This window comes from Periplaneta americana, chromosome 11 (assembly GCF_040183065.1).
Source record: "Periplaneta americana isolate PAMFEO1 chromosome 11, P.americana_PAMFEO1_priV1, whole genome shotgun sequence".
NCBI classification, from domain to species: domain Eukaryota; kingdom Metazoa; phylum Arthropoda; class Insecta; order Blattodea; family Blattidae; genus Periplaneta; species Periplaneta americana.
This window is the reverse complement of record NC_091127.1, coordinates 54,668,657-54,688,081: the sequence shown is the minus strand read 5'-3', so window position 1 is coordinate 54,688,081 and position 19,425 is coordinate 54,668,657. Positions and strand designations below refer to the sequence as shown.

General features: G+C 35.0%; 1 protein-coding gene across 4 annotated transcripts in view; it reads right to left on the bottom strand.

Annotated features, from left to right (window-relative positions):
- Positions 1-19,425, bottom strand: part of LOC138709008 (U4/U6.U5 tri-snRNP-associated protein 1) — a 76,963-nt gene that overhangs the window by 26,130 nt on the left and 31,408 nt on the right. The window contains exon 3 of one of the 4 annotated variants that reach the window (XM_069839454.1): positions 3,956-4,123. The exons of 2 other annotated variants lie outside the window; for them this stretch is intronic. In XM_069839454.1, coding sequence (XP_069695555.1) covers positions 3,956-3,968 — 13 coding nt within the window. In that variant the 5' untranslated portion in view covers positions 3,969-4,123. Of the gene's footprint in view, positions 1-1,043; positions 1,062-3,955; positions 4,124-19,425 lie in introns of those variants that run through there. One more of the 4 variants, XM_069839456.1, reaches the window with a different exon arrangement.

The following is a 19,425-nucleotide window of genomic DNA, read 5'->3' as shown; positions in this document are numbered from 1 at the left end:
TTTATTTCTATTAAAAGCACTCAGTTCCATTAAAAATAATCATATAATTTAGAGAAACTGAGACATGCAAGAGCTTACAAGTAAAAATGGTTTCATTTCTAAATGTTGATAAAACCTTCTTAATTAAAATTAATTATCGGTTTCAACAAAATTTCTGCAGTTAAATATGTTAGAAGGTTTTAGAATATTAGATAAGCGCTGACATTGGTTCACAACTTCATTATTCCTAAGAGATAGAATAATAAAGATTTACATAAAAACACAAGCTGTAAGAAATGCACTTTCATTCACGTAATTATCATCATAATGCTATGTAAATTATCAAACATGTAACTTACAGTCTATACAAAACTAGAAAGATACTGACAGTTCTCTCTCGCACACGCGGAAAGGAAGCGATGTTGTGAAGTTGTGCGGCTCTTTGCGCCGCCTGTCTGCCATTTCGGAACTAAGCAGCTGACACAAAATTGTAAACTCATAAATTTGTATCATACAGTAGTCCTAGACCAGACTAATATAATAATAATAATAATAATAATAATAATAATAATAAACATATGAATGAATGCGAATATGGTATATGGGCTAAAGTGTAAGCAATAATTTCTCTTCATTAATATCTTGTGACTATTGATTTTTTATACTTGAAACCTAAATTCTTTAAGACAGGGTGCAGAGAAGAAACACTGCTGTGGAAAAGATCCACATCTCAGAGCGAAGTTTGCAGCTTCTTTTAACGTACGGATGCTCCTCCTGTCGGTAATATAAATATACATGCCGCCAGATTGCATCCTCCTGAAAGACATCTAAATTTGTCACCTGCTTTTCCACTTTCCTTTTCTTTCCTGAGGTTTCAAGTCGGGAAGGTCCATCCTCTTGCTCATTCATTTTAAAATTTTCCTTTCCTATTTTAACGATGGTGTACTTTCCTATTTTGAGAGCCTCTGCAGTACTATTTACCACCTGTTGTACTGGAATAAGAGGTCTGTCACTGTCTCTTCTTTCTCAAAATAGTTCCGCACAGTACAAATCGTTTCTCTCGCCTGACTTGTAAGAGGAGCACCTTTTCCGTTACTTCTAGATCTCTTGCTGTCCCTTATAGCACTCCTTTCTCCTTCTGAGCCCGTGGTTCATTTTGTGCCGCTAACTGCAGTAGTGATGCCTTGCAACAGTGTATAAATGGAACACATGGACATTATACATCGCATTACAAATACACTCACAACTAGATTAAATTTGAAACTAAACTCAAGCTAATTCTATCCTCATCAACAACAAAATATCTACGAAAACAATAGCAACGACAGAACATCAATACTTGCTGTAATACAGTAACGAAGATTCAACACTTCCGAACAAAGCATGTGCTCGCTGCGAAACAGTTGGCAACGATGACCTGTTGTCATGGTCTCTGATTGGCTAGCTTGAGCGATTGCCATGGTGATGCTTAGAAGCCACTGAACTGTCAATACCTTTCTAGTTTTGTATAGATTGTAGTCTCACTGCAACTTCTATGACACAGGAACAAGCATATTCAAAGACGACAGAAATACTAGCTTAAATAGTATTTTAAATTATTCTCCTTCATACCATAATTAAGAAACTAAATTGGAATTAATGTACTGGATATGTTGGAAAAGATACTCCCGGATGTCGGATGTTGATATCAGCTACTGAATCACTTTTATTCTTGAGAATGGCAATGCCCCCCCCCCCCACCACTCTCTAAGCCAGGAAACATCTTTTCCCCCTTGTTTATAATACCCACCCTTCCTCATATATTGTCCATAAGGTCGATCCGATCAGTCTATATTTCACCTCACAGCCAATTGGCTAATCTCCTAAATTGAGACACCTCATACTGTCTGTGATTTTCCTAAGGAGCTAAGACAAAATTTGGGATGAAACCTAAAATAAATGGGCCACAGACCTATGTACTTCCCCACATAAATTTTGAAATTTTCCAAATCAAAGCCTTCACTATTTGAAGCCTTGGTTTTTGTGTGTCAACTTGGGTATTTTAGGGTGAGTATGCTAGAGTGCCACTCTCCCAGTGTAGAGCTTGGATCATTTGTCTAGTGAGGACAATGACGTCCATCCTCTCACCAATTACTCTGCAGAGGCTTTTAACATCTTTGAAGATTTTGTCCTGCTGCTGATCGTGCTTGCAACATTCCCCCTCCCCCCCTTCATGTGGTAGCTATAAAATTACGTTCATTTTCGGCTTTTTCCCTTCAATAGAATGGTAGAAAATGGAAGACAAGTGGCCAACAGGCTTGGAGTGAACATAGATTCTTCCTCAAAGCCCAAAATTCCCTTGCAAGGATGCACAATTGTGTACCTTTTAATTGTTTCTCTTCCCATTTCCCTCTTCTTCTTCACAATGCTACAAATGCACAGAATTAAGAAAAAAAAAAAGATCACAGTCCTTTAATTATATTTCTAGGTACTTTTCACAATGCTTTCAGAGCTAAAAATTATTCACTATTTACATACACTATTATACTTTTACTATGTCATACTACGTTTGATCAATAAAACTGTACGAAAGGATGTGTTTCAAGCAATCATGGCTGCTTATCGCAACAATTTTATCACTTCCCTAGCATTTGTTTCTTTGTTTGCCAGCATTTGAAACTGCAAATTCTTTACGGTACTATAAAACATGCTTTGCGATCGTCATTTGTTTCCCACATAGATAGTAGTCAACTGAAAATGGCGGCTCCATTCAAACCTTTTGGTGAAGCTAACATTAGTGAAATATGATTTCAGTAAGTCAATTAATATCTATTTCATTGTATTAAAGTACTTTATTTCTTATAATCTTCATATACCGGTACTTTCCTATTTGTTTCTTTGTTTGTCAACATTTCAAACTGCAAATTCTTTACGGTACTATAAAACATGCTTTGTGATAGTCATTTGTTTACCGCATAGTCAACTGAAAATGGCGCCTCTGTTCAAATGTTTTGCTGAAGCTAACATTAGTGAAATAGAATTTTAGTAAGTCAATTAATATTTTATTGTATTATAGAGGATTTCACATTAAGAAAAAGCACTGAGCAAATGGGGCTATTCCATCAAATGACCAGTTGCCATAGAAACGCCAATCTACCACATAGCTTCTACAATATATTAGGCAAGGCCCATGAAACCAATGCTTTTTCTTAACGTGGAATCATTTATAGAGTACTTTATTTCTTCTAATCTTTATATACTTTCTTTCAATCGTGTAATAGTCAATTAAATCTCACTCGAGTTTTGATTTTCTTAAGAGAGATTACTGTTGACTATTACACTTTTACTATGTCATACTACTTTTGACCAATAAAACGGTACGAAAGAAGTCTTTCAATCAATCATGGCTGCTTATCGTACAATTTTATCGCTTCCCTAGCATTTGTTTAATTTTATCGCTTTCCTAGCAGTTGTTTGTTTTTATCACTACCCTAGCATTTGTTTCTGCAAACTGCAGACAGTCAATTGAAAATGGCGGCTCCATTCAAACATTAGTAAAATAGAATTTCAGTAAGTCAATATTTTATTGTATTAGAGTACTTTATTTCTTCTAATCTTTATATAATTTCTTCTAAGCGTGTAATAGTCAATTAAATCCCACTCAAGTTTTGATTTCCTCAAGATAAATCAAAACCTCTAGTGAGATGACTGTTGATAAAAAGATTATGACCTGAAAAAGAGGAAGGGCTACAAAAGCGGTGTAAAATATTATTCCAGCATTTGCTTAGTAAGAAAAATATGTCAGAATATATGACGTGGGCTTTTGGCACTTTATTTCACTCCTTTTGATACCAAGACAACACATTACTGCACAGGAAATCAGTTTAGTCACAATCTACACAGCAATTTGCAATGGAAGTGTTACTTGAATTTAAATGTTTCAAATTTATAAGACATGACATTTCTTCTGTGCACCTATTCTGCTTGTGATATTTACTTTCATATAGCATGAAGTTTGAAGTTCAGCTATAATGGCTGGGAGACAGGGAGTGCCATTATACTGATCCCATGTTACCCCTTGTACTGGCTGGATGATCGTTCACCTCTTCTGAGGCATGTGGACGTGAGGCCATCAGTTCAGTGATCAGCTTTGGCCTTCCATGTGCTGTCGAGTAATGGATTAATTTTTTTATGAAGGAAATATTATGATTCTACAAAAAAAACATATGTATATTTCTATATATATATATAAATAAAAAAAACACTATCGCCGATCATGAAGAAGAAGAAGAAGAAGAAAAACTGCTTTTGGATTAATTACTTTCTTTTAAGCCAGTGGATTGGTTGTTTCTTGGCTAGCAACTAATTAGCAAGACTATAATTTTATTTATTATGATGTACCGAAATATATATGATATTTCCGTACAGAAATTGTCATCATATTATGATGAAGGATGTGTGGAACAGAGAAAAATTCTCTCCGGCAACGGGATTTGAACCCGGGCTTTCAGGTCTATGTGCTGACACTCTATCCATTAAGCCACACCAGATTGCCATCCCGATATCAGATTGAATCCTCTCAGTTTAAGTTCCACCTCTTGGGTTCCCTCAAGTGCTTCATGCACTGCATCATAGATGTATAACAGTGGCACAATGTCCACACATGTGCAGAGGTGCACTCGTTATGAGTGACTAAGTGGCCGGGGTCCAACGGAGTAAGCACCATCTTAAATCACTAAGTGATTATTTTTCGCATATCATATATTATTACGATGTACCAAAGTACATATGATATTTCTATTGCTTTCAAGTTTCAATAATATACCAACCAAACTATCAACTATGATGACCTAGGCTTGAATTCGGTTAAAAAGAAATGGATAAGGAAAGATATTCTTAGCACTGTCACATGGAATTCACAACGAATTGCATTTAAAGAATACCAATTATATGGCATTTAGTGAAGAAAATATAAAAATTATTGGAACACATTCTAGCTTTACCAGGGCGCAGACAGAAATATGAGAGCTCATGCTGGCATAATGTTATAATTCACAAGTCACTCAATTCAACACTGAATAATAAAATTTGGAACAAAAGTAAAATTTAAAGTAGGCTTAAAATTTCCAGAGGATATTTGACTATTTTAGGTATAATATGATCCAACTGAAGAAAAAGAAGAAGGAAAAGAGAAATTTCATAAGTTATTATAAAACACTGAAAACATGGAAAAAAAAAAATAGAATCCTAAAATAAATTTTAAATTACCATATTTGTCTGATTATAAGACGACCTCTCGAATTTAAGATTGCCCCTAATTTTCCAGTGGCTTCTATAGGATTTAATTTTTAAAGACATTTTTGTTGATGAATTCACAGACAATTAACCCATTTTTAACTATGGTTCTGGAAGATATAAAATTTCAAGTTTTTCAGTACTCACTTCTGTAAAATAGTTCGATCCTCTTGATAAAATGAAATCTGTATCCCTGTAGGGCCTAACAATTCAAATATTCTATTTACAGCATTTCGAAAAGTTTTTTGTCATATACTACGTAATTCGATACCACTGTAAACAAGTGGTCTGTGGGAGAAACGACAATGCATATGGTACTGTGTTCTGTATAACATAACAAAATTGATGCAACTTCTGCAGTTTTTTTAATATGCAAATTTAAGACAATCCCCCATTTTTCAAATGGAAAAATATGAAAAAAAAAAAAAACTTCATCTTATATTCGGGTAAATATAGTGTAACCCTAATGGAAAAAGACCACAGAAGAGACGGCATCAGACCCTTTGGCCTCATACCACCTGAAAGCGTGTGGTGATGAGGTTGTTCATATTAAATATTCACAGCTGATTTATCTGGAAGAGCACGTGCACACATGTTTTAAAAGTTATTTCCCTTCTTATTTTAACAGAAAAAAATGATGAATTCAATAAATACTGGCAGTATGTCCTCACAGACAGCAGGTCTTCACTAAGGGGTCCGGCCATTTAATCCATGAATATTTCACAAGGAACAATTCACCCAAGAATATTAATTCAAAGATAATTCGCCCAACAAATTCCATTCTTACCCTCACCCTAGGAATATTCACCCAACAATATTCCCATACCCATATTCATGGTAATATCACAGTCTACTATATACAGTCACGAAGCTTGGGATGATTTTTTGCATTTCTCGCGATAGTTGCTAGCTGCTTGGTGTGCTGTGAGTACTAGGAACAATAGACTGTGTCACTGTCATCATGATCTAATACAGGCGTAAGGCAGACCATGTGACTTGCGTTTCAACCATATAAATTAGTTTGAATGCATAAAGAGTAATGTATGTTTCTCTAAAATGTAGTGTAATTGCATTAATAAAATTTAAAACAATGATTATGAGACACTTCAGACATAATTCACTTGCGAGTAATATTATTTTTGCTATGAAAATCATGTTGTTCGTATGTGTAATACCTGCCTTTATTTCGATTAAATATTGCGAAATTCCTGTACATTCATTTATGCACGATTCAATAATTTTCAGTTGCACCGCACAGTTATTAGGTATGTTGAAATTATAGGTTATGTTTACTGTACTAGTTGCCTCTTTTTGTCTAATTTTAGTGGTCTCCAATGCCCTCCCATTACTTATGTATGTTATGCAACTCGTTGATGTTATGTCAATGGAAATTATAGGTTATGATTACTATATTTAACTTATATTCCTATATTCGCAATTATACATTATAATTAAACATGTCATGTATGAAATCCCGGACATTAAATTTGTATTTTAATACTACACTAAATAAAACTTAGCAATGATACGCAATAAAGTTTATAATATTTCACTGAGTTCCATACACTGAAATAGAAAACTCGAACATATGGTACATTACGGTTTGGATCGAAAAGACATTGACTGTGCCCTATTTCGCATTGTTGTGAAAAGTTGTGTAAACTGTGAAATGTTCATTATGGGTGTAATAACTGTAAATAGCTAAAATACAATAATTTCAATAATACTATGCGACAAGGAGACGTTTGTAGCACTATAAATTGTAAGAAAACGAGGTCAGAGTTACCTTATTTCATATTTCGACAGTGGAAGGAAGGCGTTAATTTTTTCAAAAGAACACGATATCGAAACTACAATACATTTTATCGTCTGCTAGGGAAAGAGTCTATGATGAGGCAATAGTAGCGATCCTGGTGTTGAGCAACTATCTATGTTTGCATATTTAAGTATTGAGCTTTGTGAACTGTATATATTAGACTGTGGTAATATGGTAATATTTCTATTTTGTATACAGTTTCAAATTATCACTTGCTCATACATCAGTATACAGTTTTAAATTTTCAGTTGCTCATAAATGGTCTAATGGGCGACCAGGGAGAAATTATACAAAGTGAAAGGAATGAAATGATTTTGGCTCACAGAGGATATCTATACAACTTGCACTCAAGAAATTCTAACAGAACTAAATTGTATTGGATTTGTAGAAGAAAACCAAATTGCATGAAACATGCTATTACTACAGCGCTGGATGCTAACGTTGAAGGCTGTTGATCACGATCATCAACCATCGCTAGAAGAAGTGGAAGCCCTAAGGCGTTGTATTAGGCTAAAGAGAGCTGCAGAGAATGAGCCTGTTCCAGGTCCAGCGCAAATTATCCAATGTGAGCTGGAGGGTGTACCATCAGGAGTGCTTCCGTTCCTTCCTTTGTGAGAGTCACTAAAAAGGAACATGAATAAAAGATGTCAGAGGAAATTTCCCTCAAACCCAAAGTCACTATCAGATCTTCATGCTTTACTGCAAGAATTCCGAATAACAAGTGGTGAACAGTTTTTGATTTTCGTTAGTTTTGATGATCATGACAATGATGATGTAGACGATTTTGATCGAATAATAATACTTGCTTCGAAACCCCACCTACAAAAGCTGTCCTGTTCTGCAACCTGGTATATAGACAGAACATTCCATACAGCTGCAGACATATTTACACAAATATTATAAATTTGGGACAATTTTCTTTGGTTGAACTTTCTTTTAGATTAATAATTTTGGGCAAATTATCCAATGGACAACTGTTCTGAGAATGAAAATGCTTCTGGACGAAAATTCCCTTAATGAATTGGCACTAAACTCTTCACTAATTCTGAATTATTTGGGTGCTTCACAAAATAATGTACATTTTATAATCCCAACCCAGAATCCTGTTACTTGAATGTTTAAGGACAATTTTCTCTTCCTGGAATGTGAAAGGATCCCCTTTAGACTCGAATACAGTGAATATTTTTCATAATTTAATTAAATTAATAACCATTTTTAGTTAACATTATGTGAAATCTCACTTTCATTAACTGTCCTCAGTATGACACTCATTACATCAAACAACAGCTTTAATGTAGTTAATCAAATAAATACCCCAAAAAAGATCGCGTGGAATTGATTTAGAAACTGAAAATCTAATTGAATCGATGATTGCAGAAAGGACCTGGTTCACATTTTATTTTATGAAATTCAGTTCTGAGCAGATTCTGAATCTTTCGATATACATTCATCTTTATGCAGACAAGACCCTAGTCCTCAGAGATATAAGGTTGAAAACATGGGATTGAATTACTAGTTGACTGCAGAAAGACCTGGAGTTCAGGATTGCAGTCCCTTCTGCACTCAAATATTAGCTATCGCTGTTTTGCACACCATGTATATTTTGTTTGTTGGGAATATCATGGTGCAAGAGATGCAAGGAATAGATATACTACATTTTAAATCATGGTGATCATAACTGTGCAAAAAGACCTGCTCCTCAGTGGAAATTTCTCCTCGTTCTGTTGCAAGAGACAGCAAGACTTCTTTTGGTGTGTCTACATTTAACCAGTTAGTCTATGAAAGTGAAACGAAAGAGTAAGTTACATCTATGAGTATTTTGATGGCTTGAACTTCAGTACATTTCATCCACATGTCTTTGCCTCAAAAACAAAATATTGCTCCGCCTGTGCACCTTGCATATCCAGACAATGCAGTTTCCATCAATGTGAAGAAAATGTCTGATATTAAAAAATCAGCTGCCTATGTGTAGACTGTAGAATGTTTTATTTTCATTGGCAGATTTAAGGCCATAAGGTCTTCTCTTCCACTCAACCAATCTTAATCAATATGCTGCAGCAATGATATACATATTTAAATTATAAATATTTACAATGCACTAAAGATTCTACAGCAATAACCTAGAGTTAAAATTTAACAACAAGTGTCAGTAACTGCCGAAAATGAAGAATTCTGGAATGATATCTTCCGATGGCCAACTATGGAATGAAGATAGGAAAATGAAGTATTATCAACTTACCAGATACTGCATTACAGAGACTTTTGTTTGAATATTAATATTTTCTCCCTTTATATAAGATGTGAAGAATGTTATCAGCAAGTTGAAATTTTTATGCTGTGCACTCAGTGAAATTTCTTTAGTTCTGGATAGCAAATTTTTGTAAGTGTTGCTGCAACCTATACTTAACGATAAGTCGTGTTGAAAATTATATGCAATAAAACTCCTAAAGTATGCATGCAAATATGCACTTAATAAAAATTTTAGTGGAAAAGAAATAAATATATCTTTTAACGACATCACACATTAAAATTTAAACTTCACGGAATTTACGAAAGTTTAAACATTTTCAAATACATTTTCTCAAAAGTAACTGAAGTGTACTTATACCCCTTTGCTTCTGACCCCCTCATATACACTAAAAGCTGAAGAGCCAGCAAACTTACCATATTATAGAATCCCACAAAAAACAAAACACTAGCCATATAATGGGAAATACAGTATTAAAATTATTGGGCATTAAAATAATCAGTCACTTTAATTTCTTAGTTATTGTCGTATTGGCTACTGATAATTTCCTTAAAATTAAATTTGATAGCCAATTCATTTTCGCTCATGACTGTATGAAACTTTGTGATGCAATGATCTTTTCCATCTTTTCACGATCCAACTTTTTTCTCCTATCCATAAAAATGAACTTGTTTAAAGAAAGAGTTCTTACATCATCACATAAAGTGAGGGGGCAAAACTTATAATTCGGTTAAAACGATATTATTAACATCCACATCATTATCATATCCTTGAATCACTTTGCTAATTTCCCTCATTTCCTTCTTTACTCTAGCTGATGATGTGGTTAAAAAAAATGTTATGTTTTATTTAACGACGTTCGCAACTGCAGAGGTTATATCAGTGTCGCTGGATGTGCCGGAATTTTGTCCCGCAGGAGTTCTTTTACATGCCAGTAAAGCTACTCACATGAGCCTGTCGCATTTAAGCACACTTAAATGCCATCGACCTGGCCCGGGATCAAACCCGCAACCTTGGGCATAGAAGGCAAGCGCTATACCAACTTGCCAATCAGGTCGACTCGATGTGGTTTCTCGACAATATTTATTCAGAATTTCTTGATTTGACTTACAGAATACATACAAACTCCTCAAACTGAGCGGAAAACACTGTTCTTTAATTTGCACAAGGAGAAATGGCAGACCAACTCATTAATATATCACAACACCTTTTATACAAAGAAGAACAAAACAAACACACCAAATATGGTTGCTCACTGTCTGCTATATGGTACACTGGAAATTATTTCTTTCCGCTGAATTTTATTAGTTTGTCCGTATTCTCCAAGTCAAATAAAGGATTTCTGAATAAATATTGAGCTACAGTAAATAATTACAAATGTAATCTTCATCTTGCGATGTTTGGATGACGTATATACGTCCGTTAATTCATAAATAATTACATGTTTTACCAAAGTTCACAAAACTACAAATCAGTCTTTACTATAAAAGAAAATTAAAAATATGTATGAAATATATTCTTAATGCTGAAATATGCACATATATGCACAAACAATCATGTATCAACCATCTTAAACATGTAACATGTAATTACTAAGTTTCATTAAAATATGCAGTTCCGATACAAATTTGCTTTTGCATATTTCTCATCACTAAAGGTAAGCAATGATATGTATTCGTATTTCCGAATGTATCTCTAAGGATAAGCAATGATATGTACTCGTACACCAACAACAATTATTACTAAATCAGAAAAAAATTAAGGAAATCCATTGCATGTTAAGGCAGATTCAAAATTTAAATAAGACCTTAGTTCTCCATTGGATTCCAGTCCATTGTGGAATATATAGTAATGAGAAAGCTGGTATGTTGGCCAAGAAAGGAACTAAAATAAACGTAAAGAACTACAGTTTTTCATATGAGGCCATAAAACGAGTTATCAAAAGGAAAATTAACAGCAATCACCACACTAATTCTCCAAGTGAACATCAAAATTCAAGATGGAACAATTTACTACAAGATTTAAAATCCATTCTTGATCTACCACGAAAATCTGTGGTTGTCAGGTTCAGACTAATTACTGGTGATGTCTTACAAAACATCTACATCAAATCGGCTTATTGGACTCTGCTAAATGTTTGTGCAATAAAGAAAACAAAAAAACACGCATGCGCACACACACACAAATGTTATAAATATTAATAATAAAAAATAATTACAACATAATAATATAATATATGCTAATAAGAAACTAGTAAGATATAGCTGTATATGGACTTTCTGGACATACTATACAGCTCTAGAATATTAAATGTTTCTGTATTTATAACATGGTGCAAAAGCCAAACATCTCACACAGTTATGTCAGGATTCTTACATTTATTTATTCCAATGAACAAGAGTTACATAGCTTGCAGTATGCATCCTGTGTGATTCCAATGAAATGGAGGTGATTACCCATTAAGTCATGGCCTTTTATTAGGTGGAAGATGGTGACTGCTTCACTTCTTGGGCTGTCAGATATAGTCAAAACTTTGTCTCTCCACTGTTTGTCATGAAGTTGTTAATTATGTTCTTGAATGTAGTGTTCTTTGCAGACTGTGTTAAGTCTATGCTTGATTGTGCTATATGAAAGTCCTTTAAAGATGCATAGGCCTATACATAGTTCAACTTTTCTTTTAACTTTAAGCATTTAAGCAATGCATGCAAAATTGATATTTAATATTAATTAAATATATATGTAGTGAAGATGACGTTCAAAATGGTGCACCATGTACACACAAAATCTTCATGCATCTTAATTGAACGTTCATTTTAAACTTTATTCTTTCAATATTCTTTCCAGATTATGCATGGAAAATTGAACAGTATAGATACACCGTAAATGAGAGTTCTCGTATATCTGTGCCTTTCTTTGCAAGCATGTCCGCCTTTGCATTTCCAGTTAGACCACAGTGGCCAGGAATCCAGAAACACGGTTTTTCCTTTGGATGTTAAAGATTGGTAAAACTGGCGACATTCATTGATTTCAGGGGTTCTAGGCAAGTCATATGCTATGGCTTGAATTGCAGACTTGGAATCAATGAATATAAATGGGCTGTTGAAGCTGGTTGCGTGTACACACAATTGCTTAGAGCTATCTTGAGTGCCTCAACCTCCCCATCAAAGGCTGTTCTGTTGAATCCTGCGAATAAATAGAAGCAAAACATGTTGGTGGAAACTCCTGCTCCAGCTTTCTTGGTTTGTGCTGAGTATGAGTCATCTGTGAAAATATGCAGCTAGTTTGTTTCTGGGTATTTGCTGTTAAAGGTTTGTAGAGCTAGCTGGCACAAGTGCTGTGATCCATGTCCTTTTTCTTCACGTGCTATTGTAGGTGCAGTGAGTGTTCTATAGGATCAGTATTGAGTTATATGGTAGCAGCAGGGAATGTCTCTAAATGTAGCTTACGGCAGGAGATAGGTGAAATTTTTAATTTCTGTGGTTTTTGAGTTAGTGGATTCATTTTTGGCATACACATTCCGCATAAGATATATACATAAGGATCGTTGGGGGTTCTCAAGAGTTTTTCAAACAGCAGTAGATATTGGTCCTGTATCATGTTTTGGAGGGGGCTATTACCAATAAGGAGAAGCATTTAATCAATTGATGTTTTGACAACTCTGGTGATTAATCATATTACTTGGTTACATATTGATATCAAGGGTCTAAGAGCTTCTTCTGTAGCAATGGTGAGGGATTCACAGTAGTATGTATGTTCTGAAGGTTAGATTGAATGTTTCTGTTATTGCCCCATTTACATCTGGAAGGCGTTTGAGGATACGAAGTCCATTACTGCTTTGGTTGGTGCTCCTCTCAGCATGTGCCTTCCAAGTCAGCCTGCTATCAAAGGCCATCCCTAAGTATGTTATAATTGCTTGTCTGGCTGATGGGAGAGTTTTCCAGTTGAAGTTGCAGTTCTAAGGTATTGTGAGCTAGTGAGAATGTTTGGTACGCTGTCTTCTGTAGATTGAACTTCATATTATTGTCAGAGCACCACTGTGCTAAATTTTCTAGTGCTTGATTTAGTCCTTTTTCAGTTTTGCTTGGAGCTTTGTGTTTGGGGGTTTCGTATTACATAACAGATATTTTTAGTCATCAATCTTTTTAAGCAAAGTTACTACATCACTGATAAATAGTGAGCTCATTACTGACCCCTGTAGTAATCCCATTTGCAGTTTTTTTTGGATTTCGATATACTTGTCCTATATCTAACTCTGCACAAGCATTGTCCAACGAATGTCTGGATCCACTGTAGCGTTTCAGATTTGATGCCCACTTTTGTAAACTTGAGGGTTAATTTTTCAGTGCAGACTGAGGCATAGGCAGATTTAAGATCCACGAAGACTGCAGTTAAAACTTTTCTATGTGCTAGAGCAGAGACGCAGAACTGGGAGAGAGAGGAGTGGAAGCATGGGGAAAGCACTGGTTCTCCTTCCACAGTCCACCATTGTTGAATGACGTCTCAGTGATCCATCCACAAACATGTAGGAATAGATACTGAATACAAACCCCCTCTGCCCTACCATGTCAATGACACGTGAGGTTTAAGGAAGGGATGAGTGACGTATTCCAGCTTGTGATATCTACCACAATTGTCGCCCAGTTCTGCATGCCTATGCTAGAGCATCTTTGACATGTTGTAATAACTTTTCCACTTGGTGATTTTTAGATCTGTGTGTTCTGAACCCAGCCTGTTCATTAGCTAGTATGTTGTGGGTTTCAAGGTACCAATTTAATCTCTGGTTCACCATTCTTTCCATTGTTTTCGAGACAACACAGGGGTTTAAGGAAGGAATGAGTGACGTATTCAGGCTTGTGATGTCTGCCACATTTATTGTCGCCCAGTTCTGCATGTCTGTGCTAGAGCGTCTTTGACATGTTGTGGTAACTTTGGCACTTGGTGATTCTTAGATCTGTGTGTTCTGAACTGTTCATTAGCTAGTATGTTGTGGGTTTCATAATATCAATTTAATCTCTGGTTCACCATTTTTTCCATTGTTTTGGAGACAACACAGGTGAACAATATGTTAACTGTTAACTATTTATTTGGGAGAGATCCTTATTTTTCTTTATATAGGGATGATGTTTGCTATTCTCCATTGGCTGGGCAGAATTCCAGTTTCCCATATATTTTTTATTAGCTTAACTAATACTTCAGCAGCCATTTTACCAAGATTTTTAAGAAATTCTAAATGTATGTTGTCTGTTCCCAGTGACTTCCTTGTCTTAAATTTCATAATTGCGTTAATCAATTCTTGTTTAGTGAATGGAGTCTGGAAGAGTGGAAGAACATATTGGTCCTTGAGTTTATTGCTGTACATTTTATATTTTAGTGCTTTAGATATTTTCCTGGTATACTCTTTTTTTGGGCTTGCGAGTAGGTTGCAGCAAATGCATTAGCTATTTCAGCGTCTGAAGTTAGTTGTTTAACACAATTTTATCTGATCAAACTTACAATATCTGCTGCTGACATGTGAAAGCTAAAGAACACTTACCAAACATTGCCTACAGTAATCTCGTAGAAGTCTACAAATAACTGTAGGAATTTATCACCACTTGCACAGACTGGAATTAACTGATAATAGTAACAGGCAAAATATGAAATGTCATATTCTAAAATGTGCCTGCTTGTGTTTGGGAATGAGAATTTTCATGGTTAACAATGTGTAAGAATGTAATTAATACAAACAAATTTTCCATATTTCATAATATTTTGGTAAATTTAATAAAATCTTCATATTTTATACAATTCTCCCCTCCCCCTCTGTTAATATCTCTATAACTGCTCCTGAACAGGACTTTCCAGAAATTTTAAGGAGAAAATAGATACGTTTACCAGGAAAAACTTGAAAAACCCAAGCCATCTATTCCACACTCTATAAAGTTTGTAAGGTACTTGAAGATGACAATTTGAAATACCAGCAAATATTATACTACTAAATGTAGCATGATACAAGTATGCTGTAATTGTTTGCCAGAAAATATGTATATATATATATATAAAAGTTATTTGTATTGAATCGTAATGTGTCGAGTCCAGCCAATGTAAGATTTTTTTTTTTTTTGTTTTCTTCAATGTAAAAAAATTAGACAACTAGTTCTTGCATTCAGGAAAGAGTTTGATGATGCTGAAAAACTGTTTAATTATCTAGATTTACTGCACTTTATTGGTAGCATATTAAATATAGGCAAAATTATTAACTTATAGAGGCTTATATAATAATGTAACTTTGCTCCATATGGTTTAGGAATGACGATAATTCTTTGGTCGGCGGAAAAGGGCACACACGTAAAAAAAAATAATTTTTCAGAAGATACTTTTTTTTTTTAATTTACTCTTAATTGAATATAAGTATAATAATGAAATTCATGTATGTTGGTCAAAATAAGACCCTTTTCAATTTAGCATACAAGAAATTTTATTATTTAAAAAATTAGAAAAAATCCTTGACTGAAGTGATTAGGTACAACAGAAAAATCAACTTTTCTGACTTATGTGCCTTTTCCCGCTGACCAAAGAATTTAGCAATGAAATGGTACTTCATATTTTCATAGTTTGTCGAAATAAATTTCGTATTTTGGCAACATTTTCTTCAGATCATGCCAGTCTCTACTGATAATCTTTACTGTTGAAAGTGCAGGACTGAGATCAAAATGGTAAAACAAGTACCATGTCGCTATTCTGCTCTTGCCAATTTGAAAAACATCTGTGCTGGAAAGTTATGGCCTGATACAGCCAATGTAAGTAGCACAATGACCTAAAAAATCTTCAAATTCTGGGTTAATAATGGAGAAAAATTCGCTCGTGACGGGAATCGAACCCAGGACCCCAGTTCTACACACTGGTTGCTCTACCACTGAGCTATGCCGAGACTCAACCCACAGCACCAGATTGAATCTTTCTCCTTTGGTTTTTTCCCTTTGTGGGCTTACTCCATGTTCGACATACAGTCAACTCTGGATATAGTGAACTCAGTTATAGTGAACCTAAATCATTGGTCCCAACCACATACATTAAAAAGTACATTAATATTTCCGTTTATAGTGAACCCTCACTTAGGTTATAGTGAACCTTAAAAATTGAAGTTACAAGTGTTGTACCCTGACAAATTCTTCTTTCAAGTCAGACTTTCTTGTATAAAATTGAAAATGTGTTGAGAACAACATTCTAAGTTTCTTACTCCTTTAGTCAAAGAACAAAGGTATGATTAGTGATTTCTAGACAATGAGCTGTACTGTAAATTCAGACAACACGTGACGATCTTGCCTCACTCCACCTTCGAAGGGTTGCTATTCTGTTCTCAAGCACACTACTCTACTGTTCATCATAGGGTTGCCTTTTGTTCTCAGAAACATTTCCATTATGACGGATAGCATCAAAAGAATGGAAAATAAAATTGCCTTCTCTTATTAAAAGGGAACGGACATTATATCTATCAACCCCCTTCCAGTTTCCATTAAGTGACCCGGGAAATTCCAAGATTGAGTATGCAGTCACACCATAACAGTGTTTGTCATTTCTACCTGATCAGTGTTCAAACGGTGAATATATTGTATAAAAATGTCGCAGCGTAAAGGGTTTTCTTTGGAAGATAAGGCAAATATTATAAGTGACATAGAACATGATCTTTCACAAGTGGACATGGGTCGACAGCGTAGTTTAAGTAAATCAACTGTGAATAACAGTATACAGTGTAATCCAATCCACAAAAATGAAATATTTTAATTACTGTATAATATTTTATTTTCTTCTTCACAATTTCATTCATTCCTGACATTTAAGGTAGGGGAGAGACACTTCGGATTTAGTGAACCTCAGATATAGTGAACGAAATATTCAAGTCTGTAGAGGTTCACTATATCCGGAGTTGACTGTATATTATGTCATCATACAAGGAGCACACTCATATGAGTGACTTGTGCGGCTGGGACTCCACAGTTTACACGCACTGTTAGACAAATAATCTATGTAAAGTGTTGTAATGGCGAACAGACTTATGCAAACACCTAATAGTAGTACAGCCAGAGAAATTCGCTTTATGCTGGACAGGTGCACAGTAACCCATACATTTCTGCATGATTTAAGATTTTCATGGTGTTTAAAGTAGAGTGCGGCGCATGTAGTAGCACCATGGTTAAGGCAGTGCATTACAAGCTGGATGGTTGTAGGTTCGATCTCCGATGGTGTTATGGACTTTTCTCATTCATCTAATCCTTCTGTCCACATTATGGCCCCGGGGTTCACTCAGCTCTAACAAAAATAAGTATCAAAGTTATTTGCTTGGAAGAAAAAGTGGCCAGCATGTAGAACTGATGTCTCTACTGTTACTCAGTGCCAAATGTCTTGTAAGATGGATCCTTGACATCCCATCATCTTCCAGGGTCTGTAATGATGTTGATGAGTTTTTGCACTGTGCCACAGATTTAGAATATCCAGCATCCTCCAATGTCGGCCATTAGAAGATGATTATTATGACATTCTTTTCATTCATAACATATACATGTATTTTTACATATCCTCTGTATTTCATTTCTTGCAGTTACTGAAATATCTCTCACTTTTTGAAAATGTCTTTCAGATGTTCACCATTATTTTCAATGTATGTCAAGTGAATTTTGAAGTTCCTTGTTACTTGCCATAATGTGTCTAATAATCTCGTGTACCAATTTCCTGTAAAGTTCTTTCCTTTACATGTTAATTTGAGAAAAATTCGTTCCGGAACTGGAAATCTAACCCAGGACCTCTCAGTTCTGCATGCTGAGTGGTCTTTCCAACTGAGCTATGTCGGGACATGATCCACGGTGCCAGACGAACTCTCCTCCTTTTTGTATCATCACGATCTACTACCTGCATTTTAGACATATACGAGGCACGTCCATAAAGTAACTTTCCCACTCGTCCCACAGCTAGCAAACCATATGTTACGCGAAGCGACTGCGTGTACGTGATAGAGTAATGTCCTGGCATGGTGCATGCGCTGGCGGAACTTCCCGAGTGCTCTCTTGGGTGTTCTACCAATGCCAATGGTATTTCGGGCTCTGAAAAGTCCACTTCAATACATGAAAGCATTCATGTGGACATATGGACGAATGTAAAATATTTTGACATATTTTCAGTATGGCTGCCATAGCCACCACAGCTGAATACAGTTGCAGTTTTGAAACAAACGTTACATCTAGCTCTCTCTCCACTAGTATTATTTACCTCGATAATCATGCCAAATACTAACAATTATTGCTTTTTTTAATCTTATTAAGATTGAGATGGAAGTGTACAAGTATACTATCGTTTATCATACTGTTCTTTAATTAAAAAGCAACCTTGCACCTACTAGTAGTACAGAACTCACTGTGTACCTATCAGCCATATTACTACTGAAAACTTCTGCAAACAAAAGTAACTATAAATAACTAAAAATCACTAACAAAATACTAATGCAGACATCTATGGACGACAATAGATACTGAACTTGAAGTTACCTCAACTGTTAGTTACAACCGCTGATAAATTTACATTTAACTTTCCAGAAACTCATGAAAGTTATCAGTGCAGTTAAATTTATAAGAGCAGTTAAGTAACTGAGAGTTAACTTATGTGTACCAGAAACCGGGCATTAGAGAAGAAAATATAAAATTAAATGATTTGTTCAAAAACATCACGGGGAGCAGTTCAGAACAACAGTATAGTTTCAAGTCTTCAGCAATATGATCTTTGTTGTCGACATCATCATCATCATCTCCATTTTGTTATTCTTCACTAGACACTGACAGTTCATGATTTCAATACTGGACTAATGACAAACCAACAGAACTGAGAGATATCTGTATCTTGCAAAAGGGTAGTCTCTAAGAAAGAAGAAACTGAAGATACCACAAAAAAAAAAAAAACAACTGAAGCAAGTTATGTTATTGTTTGGGAACTTACTAGTTGTAAAGGGAAAATTTGTTAATATATTATGAACTCAGCTAAATTAATATATCATGAGCAAATGAAACATTTTCAATAAACAAATCTCCCAAGTAGCTCAGTATAAAAAACACTTGCATTAAAAAAAAAAAAAAAAAAGACT